This window comes from Myotis brandtii, unplaced genomic scaffold, assembly GCF_000412655.1.
Source record: "Myotis brandtii unplaced genomic scaffold, ASM41265v1 scaffold953, whole genome shotgun sequence".
Taxonomy (NCBI): domain Eukaryota; kingdom Metazoa; phylum Chordata; class Mammalia; order Chiroptera; family Vespertilionidae; genus Myotis; species Myotis brandtii.
The window spans coordinates 1,685,922-1,702,826 of record NW_005371933.1 but is presented as its reverse complement, the minus strand read 5'-3'; the positions used below and the strand labels follow the sequence as shown (position 1 = coordinate 1,702,826).

The window sequence follows — 16,905 nt, the reverse complement described above, 5'->3', positions numbered from 1 at the left end:
ACTTGCTCAATGGCAGCAAGAAGTGTGAATGTGGGGGCCTGGTGAGGGCTCTTGGTCCATGGGTGTCGGTCCATAACACTTGACCGACAGACAACAACAGGGGCCCAGTGAGGGCTGTAGTGAGCCATACCTGAGGGTCGACCTGTGGGGAAAGAGAAGAAAGGCAGAATCAGAAACCCAAATCAATACCCAAGGGCAAGCAGATCCCAGCAGCCCGGCTCAGGGCCCTGCATTCCTTCTTTCTGTGCAGTCTGCCTGTTGCCTGGCACACCCAGGGATGAATGGGGACCACTGCACATGGCCCGTGTGGAGCTGTGAAAAAGGAAAGCGAACCCATTGTGGGGAGCAGGAAGGGGAAGGACCTGGAGGAGGGAGCAGGTGCCTGAGAGGAGACTCGCCCTCTGTCAGCTCAGCCAGATGTGGTTACTCATCACAGCAATGATGACAGAATTGGGAGGAAAAGCGAGACGTTGATAGGGCCTGGAGGTCAGACAGAACCTGGACCACGGTTTCAGCAACAAGCATTAGAGCGCGGCACACCAGGAAATGCTGGCGTGGGCAGGTGTGTCCCACCGTAAACTTGGTCAAGTCTAATCCTCTCTCTGTCAGGTTTTCCTGCAAGTTTAGAGTTGGACCGGATGAACTCTATAGCCCCTTTGGGTTGTATCTCTGAGGCTGTGGTTTAGTGACATCTCCTAGCCAGGTTGGCTACTCTCACCCCGCCCCCCACCCCACCAGGTGGACACGAATGTCCCAAAAGAACAAACCCTGAAGCAAGCAGCCTTACCTTGAACACCTGGAAGTTTAGTGGAAATTTCTCATCTTCTGCCTTTACATTTTGTGGCACGATGTTGAAAGACACGACGACATTGTTGCCTTCCACGCTCTCGGGCACAGAGAAGAAGTACTGTGTGTCCCTCTGAAGTCCTTCTGCAAGAGAAAGAGCTGGTGCTGGAGTTCAGCTCAGCTCCTGGCTCCTGGGACTGGAGGGTGCGGGAGGTGGGGGGGACATGAGTTCAGAGAGCCCTGGGGGTGGTTGGTGGTTAGAACCTCTGGGTGTGAAGACCTAAGGCCCGGGCCCCAGTGTTCATAGTTACTAGCTGTGAAATCAGCTTCTTTATTTTGTGAGCCTCAGTCTCCTTTTAAAAACAAGGAGGAGGAGTACATTCACCACTTGGTGAAAATGTTTCTTCAACTACAGAGATGAGACCAGCAGAGTGAAGAGCCTGGAGGTTGAAAAGAGGGACACCCTGGGGGGTGGGGTCACTCAGCAAACCATTCAAGACAGGCAGGTGCCAAGGAGAGGGAATGCACATGTCTAGGTGCACACACACCCACACACACTCATACACACACACTCCCACATACACGCACACACACGCACACTCATGCACACACACTCATACACACACACACACACACACTTATACACATACACACTCATGCACACACACTCCCACATACACGCACACACACGTGCGCACACACACACACTCATACACACACACATACACACGCTTATACACATACACACTCACGCACACACCCCCCCACATACACGCACGCACACACGCATACATACACACTCATACACACACACATACGCACACACACATACACAAACCTACACACACACACACTCATACACACACACCCACACATACACACACCCCCCACACACTCACACACACACATGCACATCCCCCACACGCACACACATGCACACACATGCACATACACATGCACACACACACATACACGTTGTTTCACAGCCTCTCCTATGCAGGATATGTAAGCACACTCAGGGTCACCCTCACAAGGAGCTGTTCCACTCATCCTTGTCACACGTGGGGAGTGGGAGTGCAGTGAGAGTAGGTGACACTCCCAGGGTCACAGCCAACATGATTTATCTCCGGAGCCCGGAGCCAGGCTCCAGAGGCTTCCTCTGCATCAGTGCCCTGCGGCAGGACACACCGACCCGGGGCAGGGATGTTCGCCCATACGTCTGGGTGGTGCTCGTGGTGTCTAGGGTCAGACAGGGATTACCAATCCCACTGTTCACAGGAGCGGGGGCTGAGGACAGACACCAGCAACATTCCCAGAGTCACAAAGCCAGTACGGGGCAAGGACAGAGTTCAACCTAGCCCTCCCACCATCCTGGAAATGACTGAGAAGCAGTGGACCTATTCTGGCCCTGGGAGACAACAGGAGAGTGAAAGGCCAGGGAGACACATCTGAGATTCTCCTGCCCGCCCCACCAGCACCCATTTCCCTTGGGGAAGTACTGCTGTCCCTCTAGGCTGACAAATTCCTCTCCATCCAACTTCAGGCTGATGGGTCAGAATCAAGAGCCATTGAGACCTGAAACAGGATGGGACCAGCGCTGGCAGCATCCCATCTGCCAGGATGATGACCAGTCACAACCACCTGTGGTGTTCCCTGGAGTCATGCGGTTCTTAAACGTCATCTGGGACCATCTTTCATGGGGCATGTGTCCCAGGTCCAGGCTGACTGGAAACTGGTTACATATATACAGGCAGGAGAAGTTCTCTTGGAAATCTTCACGCGACATCCTGTTAAAAATAGATACACGTCACTTAATGAGCACTGTTTTTATCCCCAGGGTGGGGGTTCCCCTCACTTCTCTGTACTTCTGCTTGTCAGCTGCAGTGTTCACTGACTTACCACTCCCCACCCCAAGATCAGAGCCTCCTTCTCATTCTGGGTCACCTGAGGTCAAGTACCCTTCCACTCCCTTCCCTGGCTGGGAGGACAAGGGCAGAGGCAAATCCTGGGTTTTGCATGTCACCTGGCAAAGGCTGGATCGCTGACTGCCATCTCCTTGACCCACAGATCAAACTGCCAGGCTGCTCCCGGCCAGCGGGACGGCGGCCAGTCCCTCTGCCAGGAGTCCTCTGCGCTGCGAGGAAACTGCCTTCCCCTGGGGCCCTTTGCCAATTTCATTGTCGAGTTTTTTATCATCAGAATAAAATGAATTCAACACCTAACATCCCACCTCATGCTGTGATTAAAGCGGAGATACTGGGAATATTTTTCCTTCTAATTTACATTTGTCCCCCTGGTTCTTAATTACTTAGACCCTGCCTCCTTTTCCCATATGCTAAATCTCATTTACTGTGTCACTAAGTAAACCAGACAGCCCCTCAGAGAAATGTCCCTCTTTTCCTTTAAGATGAGAGCATATGGCCAGAAATGTGTTTTCACAGCATCTAGTCCTGCAACAGCCACTGGGCGGAGACACCAGTGTCTGACTGTGAGCTCTAGAGCCTGGGCTGGGCGATGAACCAAGCTAACTCTTTTGGAATTCCTGCAGGAAAACTGGGGAGCCCCCAGCTCCCAACAAGAAGCACAGGAGAGCCCAGTGGGGTGTGGCTCAGCAGTTGAGCATCAACCCAGGAATCAAGAGATCACCAGTTGGATTCCCAGTCAGGGCGCATGCCAGGGTTGCAGGCTCAATCCCCAGTAGGGAGTGTGCAGGAGGCAGCTGATCAATGATTCTCTCTCATCATTGATGTTTCTATCTTTCCCTTCCTCTCTCTTCTCCTCTGAAATCAATCCTATATAATAAAATGCTAATATGCAAATTGACCTAATGGCGGAACGACCGGTCACTATGACGCTCACTGACCACCAGGGGGCAGATGCTCAACACAGGAGCTGCCCCCTGGTGGTCAGTGCGCTCCCACAGGGGGAGCGCCGCTCAGCCAGAAGCCGGGCTCATGGCCTCTGCAGCAGCGCTAAGGATGTCCGGCTGCTGGACAACCCCCAAGGGCTCCCAGACTGCTAGAGGGTGCAGGCCAGGCTGAGGGACCACGCCCCCCCCACTAGTGCACAAATTTTGTGTACCGGGCCTCTAGTAAAAACATATTTATTAAGAAGCACAGGAGATACAGGCATGAAAACCATGCACCCCAGCTTCCAGGAAACTTGGTTTCCAAGCTCCGGTGCCAATATTCCTTTTACCCTTAACATTTCCTGGAAGTGCCAATATTTCAGAGATGAAGCATCTATCACCCAAAGTGAGAACACACCAGGAATTGTCCATTCAAAGCATCTGTCTCAGTTGAGAAAAAAGGCTCCCTCTACACAGGTCTCTGCAAAGCCAATCTCTAATCTCACAAAACTTTAGGGAAAGGGGCACGCTTGAGGGTGTGGGCAACTGTTAAAGATTTAAAATACAATTTTAAAAGAAGAGTAAATACCAAAACTCGCCATCATCCTTGTTCTCATACAGCTGGCTTTTCCGTGGGTCCCGGGTTTCCTGCCACTCTGGAGACCTGGGTGTGGACAGATAGACCATAGGGTGAGGCCTCCCAGAGCGTTTCATCTCAGCCACACGTGGCCCAGCAGGGGCCCGTGGCCCAGGCCTCCACCGGTGCCTGGGTACAGTGGAGGGTGTCATTCTACCTCATGACAGGATCAGTCATTCTCTATGTGCCGAGGGCTTCCAGGCTGTCGCCAGCCCGACCCTCTTTTCAGCGCTTTGGGTGGATACATGCCAGGGTCCATCCCATGTCTCCACCAGAGCCCCACAGTGACCTCGAAACCACCTCGTCCCAAACTGGACTCCCCTCTGCCTCCTCCTGGTGCCCGAGCGAGAACATCCAATCACCCATAATAATGATTTCTTGATTCCAGCTCCAAAACCCCTCCCAAAGCCACCCACATGTTTCCATCCCCATGGCTGTTTCCCTAGACCCCCATCTCCCTCTTCGGCTTCTAACTGGTCTCCCTGGGCTCAGCCCTGCCCACTTTCCCACCTATTCTCCACACTGACCTCAAAATGATTTTTCTAAACCAGAAATCTGAGTATGGCATTTCCCCGCTTAGAACACATCAGCAGTTGCCTTTGATGCTCAGGATGAAGGTCAAACTCCTGAGACAGCACCTTGGCCTCTGCCCAACCCTCCGGCTTGACCCAAGCACTTGACCTGTTTCCCTACCCCCACCCTCGAGTGCTACACTCCAGCAAGAATGAACGTCATCACTTCCTTAGAAATCCCGTTATCCTCCCTCCTGCCTCTTGGCCTTCACCATGACGCTCCCTCTGCCTGTAATAGTCTTTCTCCCTTTTGTCCTGTAACCCAGAAATTTCACTTTTCTTTCCTCCTAAAAGGCGCTTCAGCTGGAAGCTTTGCTTGTCCCCCTCTGCCACTTCAATTCCACCTTGGGTCAATGCCCCTCCCCCCCCCTTTAAGCTCCATGGCACCCTCTCCCACTCCTGTCTCAGCACAGGGTACCCTGTGTTGCTTGTTACTGTCCCTGTGTTACTTGCCTTTGAGTCAGCTCTGACTCCTGGCTGCCTTATGAGCGATGTCTCATCAGCCCTCTCGGCTCCTGCATGCCCCTGCCTAGGGCTTCCTTTATGGAGTCATTTCCTCTCACATTCGGTCTTTCTCTTTTCCTGCCTCCTTCTATTTTCCCAGCATCATGGTCTTCTCCAAAGAAGCTTGATTGACTGTCTCCTCACTGGCCTCCAAGTTCCACGTGCTCAGGAGCCTTGCTCACCATGGTAATGCTATCATCATGGGGCTTAACATATGCCTTGGCAGACAGTAGGCATGCACTAATTGTTTGCTTGCTTAATAATTAAAATTATCCACTTCATGAGGTACTGTGTTCCTGAAGCTGGTCCTAGGACCTAGGGTGAAGGAGGAGACCCTCCCAGGCAGAAGGGAACAGGTGCCCCCTCCTCAGCCTACTCCTCAATGGGGAGGCATGCTCAGGGGCCACAGGCCCAGAGGCACAGGCGGGCAAGGAGATCTTTCTCTGCCAGTGGCTTTCCTCGAGGGCCGAGGAGGGGCGGGTCACCTCTGTGCTGGGAGGGCCAGGCAGGCACCACCCCTCAGGTCCTGGCTGCAGGCTGAGCCAGTCAGATGTGCTATTGTAAAATGGCAATTTTATAATTAAGCGATAATTACATTTTCTGCAGCGTGTAAGGGAAAATAAATGTAGTGTAAATCAATATGCTATCGATTCATGCGAGTTTGCCTTCAAGTGTGTGCAACTGAAATTTCAATTGTGGCCGGGATTAGACCATCCGGCTCTCTCCTTCCGCCCCCATTCTTTAAAGAGGAGAGAGGAAATAGACCACCTGCATGGAGACAGTGCTCATGCAGTCCTGTCGCTTCCTTCCAGCCTGGTTTCTGGTGGGAAATGGCGAACCTCAATGTTCAGCCCAAACACCTGACCCTACAGAGTCAGCCCCTGCGGTGTACACATCCCTCCCCTGCTCAGAGGCCTTCACAGGGTGTAAATCCAAATGTCTAAGCTGGCATGGGGTTCAGCCCCAGCTCCCAACACCTCTCTCCCCAGATCCTCTGCCCCAGGCCAACTTGTTGGCCTTGAACACACTGTAAATGTTCCTGGCTAAGCGGGTCGCCTACACGTCCCTTCCTACGCAGTGATCTCTTCTGCAGGGAGCCATACCTGCTTTTGGAAGTTGAACTCAAGTTCAACCTCATTCAAGCTTTCCCTGAACATGTGCCCGCCCGCCAGAGGCTTCCGGTCCCTGATGTCCCGTGTCCCCTGCTGCCTTCCCTGTCATTTGATATTTAACCTGGGAGGCCTGGGCAACAAAACATCAACACATGAATTCACGCCTGTCCTCCTACCCCAGGGGAATGTCATTGACATTGGCCCCTCCCCAATCCTAGCCCCATAGCCAAATGGGAATCAGGGAGTCTGGCTTTTATGTCACCCGCCCCCCCCAAACTTTATTTGGCAGCTTGGGGTGATGATTGGGAAGGAGAATTGGAAAAGATTTACATTGGAAAGGGCAAAGGGTAGCCCTGGGAAGGAAGGAAGAATAGAGGCAAGAAAAATGGAGAAAGGGTCAGAGTGAAAACATTGTTCAGTGGCTCCTGGTTTTGCAAATTCATTCCCCTCTGTGGAGGGGGTTCGGCAGCCCAGTGCACCAGGGGCATCGGAGGTCACACCCAGGTCTACGCTGTGAATTCATGTGGCTTGTATCCTCCCTCTCCCCTCTCCCTTGCTTTCCTTCCCTGGACCCTGATCCTTCCCTCTATCCCAATGGCATTTCCATCTCCCAATGGCTGAGGGCCACCTTGTGCAGGCTCACCCGTCAGCCGTCAGCCACTGGGGCTCACAAAGGGTCACAGTCCCTGCCACAGCCTGGCTGGGGCCGCTGGACCACATTCTGGGCAGTGGGGGGAAAGGGGTGTGAAAATTGGGGCTGAGACACTGGCCACCTGTGCATTCGCCTTCTGGAACTCACTTTTCACTGCGCTTTCACTGCTTGTTGGATTTCTGTTCTGTTTATCTGAATGCTTTGCATTGCCTTTCAAATCCTGTTCTCTCTCCCGCTCCCACCTCCTCCCCACACCCTGACCCCCCTCCCCACCAGCACTGCTGCTGTGGCCGCTGATCCATGCGGATCAACACCTTTATGATCAGAGGAACACCTTTATGGGCCCAGCGGAACGCCACGAGTTGGGCCCCACCGGCCGCCCAGGGCAGCAAGTAAGTGTCACCGTCCCTCTGTCCTCAGGACCGTCATCTCATTCCCAGTCAGCAAGGGGGTGGGGCTCAGGGACTAGTCCTCCTGGCAGCTGGGAAATGCCAGCCCAGCTTCTGGGAACCTCTGACCACACAGCTGGATCCCCACAGTCAGCTGGGTCTGAGAGCAGCTGCCCGGGGCATGGCCAGCAGGGGCATCTGAGACCCGCTCAGCTCCATCCATTCCTACTCAGAGCAAGGTGCTGGTCCGGCACCAGCCACAGCGAGTCCGGTCAGTAGGGCAGGGCGTCGACCCAGCCGGACTAAGTAAAACGATATCCATCCAGACCTTTGTCTCAGTTCCCTAACCCCCTGCCCCCTAAAGAAGTCTTTTCACCTTGAGGACACGGCGTCATCAGGACAGAATCCCAGCAGTCCCAGTGATGGGGTGAGGGCCTTCTCTCCGCTCTCCTGGCAGGTGGAGCTTGGCTCCTGCTCTGCCTCCACTTTTTATTTTCATGTTTTCAACCAATTCTGGGTATGAGCTCCAAAGCTTAGACTGCAACCTTCTATAGACACTGGGCATTGTCATCTGTCTATGTCCCACAGCACCCACCCAACAGTGCATGTAGCACAGACAGGACACAGTCAGTGTCTAATAGATGTCTGGTGAGTGGTCTCATGGGAGTGTGAGACGGACTGACAGTCAGACAGGTGTGATCTGGAAAAGCCTGCAGTGAGCTTCACAGCAGGGGAGACAGACTCCACGGGGCAGGGGCCTCTCCGAACAGGGGGCTCGGTGAGAGATAGAGAGGTTCTCGGAAACCGTACCCATCACTCCAGCGCCCTCGCCACTCGTCCTGGCCCCAGGGGTTCCACAGGCGGAGGAGGTCTTCCCAGCGCCCCCGGTACTGAATCTGCAAGGAAGAGAAAAGGACACCGTCAGAGGCCTCCAGCCAAAGTCAGCAGAAAGAGGGGATATGAATGCAGCTGCTCTTTACCTCCAAGGACTCATTTAACTTCTGACCTCATTTGGCTGCAGCCAGAAAAAAAAATAAATAAATAAGGAAAAATAAAAATCAATGCCTGCTGCCTGCACGGAGCTGGAATGAGGCAGAGGAGAGCAGGGCCCCTTCTGCTCAGCACCTCGCCGAGCAGGGGCCACGTCATCGTTCCTTCCGACTGAACCCCAGAACCGGGGTGAGCTGATTTAACAGCAGGCAAATAGCATGGATGCTGCCTCCAGCTGCAGAGGGAAGGACGTGTGGGTCTCGAGCTTCCTCCAGGCCCTGCCGCAGCCGGCATCTCTACCCCATCCTTGCTGCTTCCCTGCCAGGCGCCCACTGGGAGCGGTGCTGGGTCTCACAGGAGGATTGAGCAAGACTGGGACCACTTGGAAATGGAGATGTCGGGGGCGGGGGGTAGCCCGCATCATCCTGCGCCCCTATCTCTGTTCCGGAGCAGGGAGCCTCTGTGGCTTGGCCTTGCCTTTCCCCCGGGGACCTCCTCATCACTCACTCCCAGAAAGGGAGTTGGTACATTTGCTTTTTCAGACCACTTGAGGCCAGAGGGCAGAACTATTGAAAAATTACAATGAAATAATGGCGACCCTTGGACCTACAGTCCCGGATCCAGCAGCGCTCAGCCTGGCGAGAGAAATTAAAGTATGATCGAGCTGTAGCTGGGATATTGATCTGTGCTAATGTTGTCTGCGGAGACAGGGGCCTGGGGGTGAGGGAGGGGGCGGACTTGTTCAATGACTCCAGGTCAGAGGAGGCTGAGCTGAATATCGTCACATGGAAAAGAACCCGTTGTGCTCGGAACCAGGCTCCGGCCAAGTGCCTGATGTGCGTTACATCTTCCAATCCTCGCAGGTAGATAGGGGCATCTGAGACCCGCTCAGCTCCATCCATTCCTACTCAGAGCAAGGTGCTGGTCCGGCACCAGCCACAGCGAGTCCGGTCAGTAGGGCAGGGCGTCGACCCAGCCGGACTGAGTAAAACGATATCCATCCGGACCTTTGTCTCAGTTCCCTAACCCCCTGCCCCCCAAAGAAGTCTTTTCACCCTGAGGACACGGCGTCATCAGGACAGAATCCCAGCAGTCCCAGTGATGGGGTGAGGGCCTTCTCTCCGCTCTCCTGGCAGGTGGAGCTTGGCTCCTGCTCTGCCTCCACTTTTTATTTTCATGTTTTCAACCAATTCTGGGTATGAGCTCCAAAGCTTAGACTGCAACCTTCTATAGACACTGGGCCTTGTCATCTGTATATGTCCCACAGCACCCACCCAACGGTGCATGTAGCACAGACAGGACACAGTCAGTGTCTAATAGATGTCTGGTGAGTGGCCTCATGGGAGTGCGAGACGGACTGACAGTCAGACAGGTGTGATCTGGAAAAGCCTGCAGTGAGCTTCACAGCAGGGGAGACAGACTCCACGGGGCAGGGGCCTCTCCGAACAGGGGGCTCGGTGACAGATAGAGAGGTTCTCGGAAACCGTACCCGTCACTCCAGCGCCCTCGCCACTCGTCCTGGCCCCAGGGGTTCCACAGGCGGAGGAGGTCTTCCCAGCGCCCCCGGTACTGAATCTGCAAGGAAGAGAAAAGGACACCGTCAGAGGCCTCCAGCCAAAGTCAGCAGAAAGGGGGGATATGAATGCAGCTGCTCTTTACCTCCAAGGACTCATTTAACTTCTGACCTCATTTGGCTGCAGCCAGAAAAAAAAATAAATAAATAAGGAAAAATAAAAATCAATGACTGCTGCCTGCACGGAGCTGGAATGAGGCAGAGGAGAAAATGGCCCCTTCTGCTCAGCACCTCGCCGAGCAGGGGCCACGTCATCGTTCCTTCCGACTGAACCCCAGAACCGGGGTGAGCTGATTTAACAGCAGGCAAATAGCATGGATGCTGCCTCCAGCTGCAGAGGGAAGGACGTGTGGGTCTCGAGCTTCCTCCAGGCCCTGCCGCAGCCGGCATCTCTACCCCATCCTTGCTGCTTCCCTGCCAGGCGCCCACTGGGAGCGGTGCTGGGTCTCACAGGAGGATTGAGCAAGACTGGGACCACTTGGAAATGGAGATGTCGGGGGCGGGGGGTAGCCCGCATCATCCTGCGCCCCTATCTCTGTTCCGGAGCAGGGAGCCTCTGTGGCTTGGCCTTGCCTTTCCCCCGGGGACCTCCTCATCACTCACTCCCAGAAAGGGAGTTGGTACATTTGCTTTTGCAGACCACTTGAGGCCAGAGGGCAGAACTATTGAAAAATTACAATGAAATAATGGCGACCCTTGGACCTACAGTCCCGGATCCAGCAGCGCTCAGCCTGGCGAGAGAAATTAAAGTATGATCGAGCTGTAGCTGGGATATTGATCTGTGCTAATGTTGTCTGCGGAGACAGGGGCCTGGGGGTGAGGGAGGGGGCGGACTTGTTCAATGACTCCAGGTCAGAGGAGGCTGAGCTGAATATCGTCCACATGGAAAAGAACCCGTGTGCTCGGAACCAGGCTCCGGCCAAGTGCCTGATGTGCGTTACATCTTCCAATCCTCGCAGGTAGATTTTCACACAATCGCTGTCTTGCAGAGGAGGGGACTGAGCATCAGAGAGGTTAAGCAACTTTCTCAAGGCCATAGAGTAAGCGGCAGAGGCAGAATTCTGACCCTAGCCACAGTCACTCTCCAAAGCCCAGGCTCTTAATTTTGGAACCAGGGAGGGAGAGGGGGGAGCAGGGGGGCAGGGGGAAGAGAAATAAAGGAACAGCTGCTCCAGTGCCCAGCCCATTCTTTGATGTGGCTGTGAACCTGACTCCGCATATAACCTACGCACCTGGCCAAGGCCCATGGGATCACCAGTAAAGCATTGCCATGACAGAGCAATGCAGTGAGATGAGGTTCCAAGACCCTAGCTTGAGCAATGCTCTTTTCTGTGGCTTTTCCTTGTCTGCTTCTATCTTTGGCTGGCACCGCAGTGGAAGGCCCTCTGGCTTTAAATGCCACACAGGATGGGGGTAGAGGGCTCCTCGCTCAAACCCAGGTTTCCTGTCCCTCTCTGCCCTACCCCAGAGCACCCCAGGCTTTGCACACAACGTACTGACTGCCAGCACCTGGTGGTGCCCACAAAGCAGGAATGAGTAATGGTCGCCCCGTGGCCCAAAGAGCTTAATGAGCCACCCTCAGTGCCTAACAGACAGTCAAGGGCTCAGCTGGGCCCAGGGGAGAAGAGTGGCCAGTGACCGGAGGGGGCTGGAAGAGGGCTAAATGAGGCGTGCAGATAAACACTCACCCCTTGCCCAGGGGAGTCATGGACCAAGCTAGGAACATAATAAAAAATGCCAATTTCATTTATCTTCCTGTCCGTGTCCCGCCCAGAGGGAGGATGAGCAGATTAAAAAGCACACGGCATTTATGGGCTGGTTTAATCTTCACACTTGCAGAGAGTTATAACCTCCTCTTTCTGGAGGAGAAATTTTCACTAAGGCAAGTTCCTGGCCCCTTGTCCGACTCTGCCACTCCTTTCCTGTCAGTGCCCTCCTGGGGATCACATGGACCGTGGCCGGGTGGCTCAGGAGTCCATTCGAGACGAGAGCTAATCCAAGTTCTCTATCCTAGGATAGTATTTCCTTAAATGTATTCTCTCAGATGGTAGACCCATAGGCTGTTAATGCTTATTCCTAGAAAAGGGTTTCAAGGTTGATTAACACTGAGCGGTACCTGTCTGGTTAATACAGGCCTTCTCAGAGCCTTTAAAATGTTAATGTCCATCGTGAATCTCCAAGCAGGGGATCTCACCAGGCTGGTGCTCCTTACAGCACAGGCTGGGGAGTGTCAGCAGCCACAGAGGGGCAGGACAGCGCCTACAGGACATGAAGTCTTCATCACCTGCCTTCGGGGGCGGGGGGGGCGTGTCCTGTTCAGACCACTTATTGTATTACAGGAACAACTCAACGTGTGTGCTGTGGGGGAGCAAACACTCACATAGTGAAAGGAATCATCTGGAGCCTAAACCCCCACAGCCTGAGTCCTGAGTTCACCTCCCTTCCCTCGGCCCTTGGTGTATACATGCCGCTCTATAGCCTGACGGTCTCTGCCGTCGCCATGCCCAGCCTCTGTGGGGACTCACATCCATGGCCATCTGGACCTCTCAACACTCAAGTCCCTTCTCGCCTGTGTTCAGAGGATAAACAAAGACTGTCTCAGTGAATAACAAGGGCCGGGTCCAGGAATGGAAGATGCATCATGCAGGCACCATGGTTCTTTCATTCCATGCCCAGCACAGATACCATCACCAATCACAGCTCTTGCCCCAGATCTGGAAGCAGTGCCAAAGTCTTGTCCATACAGCCATCCAGGCAGCATGGCCAATGATCAAGTTTGACTCATAAGAAAACCAATTTGCTGTCTCTAGCCCAAACTTGTCCACATCTGGGTCAGGGGAGGTGTGGGGAGCAGTGCCTGGACGTAGAGCCAAGCTTGATGATGGTATTGGCTGTCCCTACCGAGAATTCAGGGAAGGGCTTGGGAGAATTCAGAGGAAGGGAGTCTGGAGCCACTGGGACTGGGATCTCTTCTGGCCTGGGTGTATCAGGACAACCCCTTCCTTGCTTGTGGGAAATGTGTGTTGAGCTCATCACGTATGATCTATGATGAAGGATCAATGATGTCACCTTCATAGGCCAAGGACGAATGCATTCACTCACTCATACAAGGGCACCCATCCGTTGATCCAACTAGCATGGTAGGTGCCTACTGTTTCCCAGGTACTGTGCAGAGGAAGTAGTTCTTACTGATTTCTTTAGGGGGACATAAGATTTTGTCCTTGTTTTGTGGGTTGGAACACTCCCCCAAACATGAAACAATGGAGCAAGTGGCCTTAGGTCGATGGACAGGAGAGACAGGTTGATACAGAGAGAGGGAAGGCCAGCAGGAGAAAGCATGCTAGAAACAGACCCCAGCACTCCGCTTTCCTTGGCCCACAAATGCCCGTGAAAAATGTTCCCTGGAGTTTGGGATGCTATCTGGTAGAGCCTTGAAGACAGTATTACACCTTGAGATTTGTGGGAAGTACAGAGATGGGGAGCCTTTGTGGGAAGTCATCACAAGGCCAGGAAGCGCTGTCACCGCATGGCTGCATGATAAACGTAGATGGGCACCGAGGAGCTGTGGTGTTGGCCCGGCCACTTCAAGTAGCTGTGTGACCTTGTGAGAGACCGTCCCCTCCCAGGCCTCCACTTCTTCACTTATGAATGGAGGAAGCTGGACTTTAGTAGTATTTTCTGGACCGGATGATTCTGCACACAGTAATTACATACGTTTTTGTGCACACAGTCAGTTCTGTATCAAGGGAAAGACTGTCCTCCGTGGCCACCCTGCCCTCTTCCATGGGAATAAAGTTCCAGCCGGGCATGTGGCGGTCCAGCTAGACAGTATGTTTCCCAGACTCCCTGCGCCTCAGTGTGGCCACATGTTCAGATTAATGGAACCTGTGAGTGTGCCTTTCCCAATGTGTTCCTCCCAAAAGGATGCATCCCTTTCCCCTGGCCTCCTTCTCTTCCCCTGGCCGGATGAGGAGGGGGCCTGGGGCAGCTGCCTGGGGCTCACAGGGGGAAGTCCAATGCTATGGATGGCAGAGCCACCTTCTAGCTCTCGGACCGCCTGCTTATCTGAGAGTAAAACAAACCTTACCTTGTTTGAGCCCTGTATTTTGGAGCGTCTGTTACAGTAGTTTAGTTGGTATGTTACAACTAAAACTCTTCAGGGCAAAACTTCCCCTAGAGTCAACTGGCTAGTTCATTCTGCGTTCTTTAGGGGTAATCACCAGTCCAGCTAGCCCCTCCTCCTGCCCGAGAGCCCTCAAGAAGAGCAGGATCCCTGGGGGGTGAGGGTACTGGGCACCAGAACTTCTGGACGAATAGAAGGACTGAGCTGTCTGTGACGGGCGCCACCACAGGTAAGAAGATAAACACTCACTGCAGCTTTGCTGGGCCTGCTGAGGCATGTGGTTCTGACGCCTGTTCCAAGGAGCAAGACCATGGGGCCCAACCCATGAGCCTTACCTGCTCGGCCCCAGTCACGGTGTAGGCATGCTGGCTCACCAGGCCATTCTCCATTCTTGTGGCTTCCCCTGTCGGCTTCACGGGAGAAAAGCAGACCACGCCTTAGACTTTCACAGGTTCTCCCGAGAGAGAGAACAGCACAATTCATGGGCCCTGCGCCGCGCCACAGCCGGCCCTGGTGAAAAGTGTCCTACAGACTCCAGCTGAAGGGCGTGCATTCCTGGGACTCGTCTCTACAGGTGGAGTTTGAAGGCTGCTGGGTGGTTAAGGCCCCAGGCATTTCATACCTCAAGAGACCACCCACTGCATGACTGATAGAGCCTGAGGACCTGGGGGGGAGGGCTGCTTGCTCCCCCAGTCACTCGCCATCCCTGAGACGGCAGGGAACCCGTCTGCTGGGCTTCCCCACCCCGCTGCGAGTGATTGGGGTTTGAAGTGCATCTTAGTTTTGGGTGGTGTTTCAGATTAGGAACGTGTGGCTCAAAGTCCACATGTTTCAAGAGTGAAGGAGGCATCCTCACCTTGTGAGTAGGGAGCTGGCCATCTCAGAACAGACTAATAATTTGGAGGCTAATCCAGACTTTTCAAAACGGGCCATGCTGCCTTTGGGAGGCTGTCTTTATAAAGAAACACTGAGAATCAAAGGCCCCCCAGCCGCTCACTCTGGACCCATTGCTTCTGGTCACGGGAAGTAATAGGTAAAGACTTTGAGGTCAGAGAGCAGCATCTGAACCCCTGCTCAGCCACCTGCTGACTGTGTGACGGGAGCATTTTCTTTGGCCTCTCTGAGCCCATTTCCTCTTCTGTCAGTGAATCCTGCAATCCTATCTCAGAGGGAGGGCTGTCTTGAGAATTGAGGGACGTGACCTTGGTAAAGTACAGCATGACCGACTGTGCTCCAGTAGGTGGCTTTGACCGCTCCCTCCCTAGCTGAAGGAGCCAGTGGCTGAACACGCCAGGTGAGGAGAGCCCGGACCCATGCGAAGGATTCCTGGTCTACTCACCCCGGCCGGCGTGGCACAGGTCATCAGGGAGCCTGCCTTGGCAGCGGTCTTTACCATCGTCACTAGGTCAGAAGGGGAAGAGGAGTGCAGGCTGATGCTGGTGACCACCCCTCCCGTGAGGTCAACCAGGGCATCGGGGAGGTAGCCGTAGTGCAGGTGCTGATAGGATCCTCGGAACCTGGGAGGGAAAGTCAGACCCAAACCCTGTGGTGCCATCAGTGAGACACTCGGAAAGGGAGGCTGCGCACCTGACCTCTGCATGTGCTGCAGGTGATGGACTGTCTGTCCACCCCGGACCACAGCCAGCCACCTTCCATTCACCTGGATGGAGACTCTAGGCATCTGCCACCTGCAGCCACATCCTTTCCCTGGTCTCCCGGGGCCTGGGCAGCCCCGCGAGCGGCCGTGTTGTATAGAGGTCAGGAGTGCAGGTGCTGGAGCCGCAGGCCAGGGGTCAGATCCCAACCTCACCCCGTATTTAGCTGCTTGACCCTGGACAAGTTACTTAACCTCATGGGGCTGGACCTAGGGCCTGGCTTATGGCAAGTCCTTAATAAGTACTGGATATTATTATGATGAGTATCCACTGTTTCCTGTTCAGTTTAACAATAATGGTAGGTGCTTACTGTGTGTGAGGTGTCATGCCAGGTGTTGAGCATTCAAAGGTGAACGGGACCCCATTTCTGCCCTCAGAGAGCTCATGGGCATCCGCCCTGATGGCTGCTGAGGCCAAGGCAGCCTCTGTTCTCACTTGCCCAAACGTTGACCCGGTTTCCCGTTCCCATTCTCAGATTTATCACCCAGCAGCACCAGGGAGATAACAGAGGCAATGGAGGTTCAGACACCAAGCCCTTCACAGGCCAGCGGCAGCGGCATTCCTACCACAGCCTTCTTTCTGGGAATGCAAGTCACACGGGCATCGGGGCCTGGGTTTAAACCTGCGGCTGCCTCTAATGGGCCTGTGACCTTGGACAAGACCTCCCCCCTCCCCCATCCCAGTCCTCAGCCTTTCACCTGGAAATGGTGAGGTTGGCTGGATCAGGTCTGGGGGCTCCTCAGACACTCTTTTCTCACCCCATTTACACCTCTGTCCTTCTCTCCTCCAGAGTATCACCCAGAATTCACGTAAATTCACTTCAGCAAATACGTATCAAGCAGCCATTGTAAGTGGGACACCATCCCAGGCAAAAATACCGTGGATGGCTTAGAAAAAGGCTTTTAGTAAAGAGAGTGAAGGATACACGGAACAAAATAGCCATTCCATGGGAACAACCGCGTGACTGATCTCAACTTGTTATCAAACTGGTTCTCAATCTTATCTTTCTCTCCCTCTCTCAGACTCAGGGTTATGCCCGGTACCAGACTCTTATCTCTGCGGTG

General features: G+C 54.0%; 1 protein-coding gene across 1 annotated transcript in view; it reads right to left on the bottom strand.

Moving 5' to 3' along the window:
• CAPN13 (calpain 13) overlaps positions 1-16,905 on the bottom strand; it is a 66,127-nt gene that overhangs the window by 14,867 nt on the left and 34,355 nt on the right. The window contains exons 6-12 of the mRNA XM_014533215.1: positions 15,526-15,703; positions 14,522-14,596; positions 9,980-10,065; positions 4,224-4,298; positions 2,362-2,573; positions 788-930; positions 131-142 (exon numbers count right to left, since the gene is read on the bottom strand). Of these exons, the coding sequence (XP_014388701.1) occupies positions 131-142; positions 788-930; positions 2,362-2,573; positions 4,224-4,298; positions 9,980-10,065; positions 14,522-14,596; positions 15,526-15,703 (781 nt within the window). The remainder of the gene's footprint in view (positions 1-130; positions 143-787; positions 931-2,361; positions 2,574-4,223; positions 4,299-9,979; positions 10,066-14,521; positions 14,597-15,525; positions 15,704-16,905) is intronic.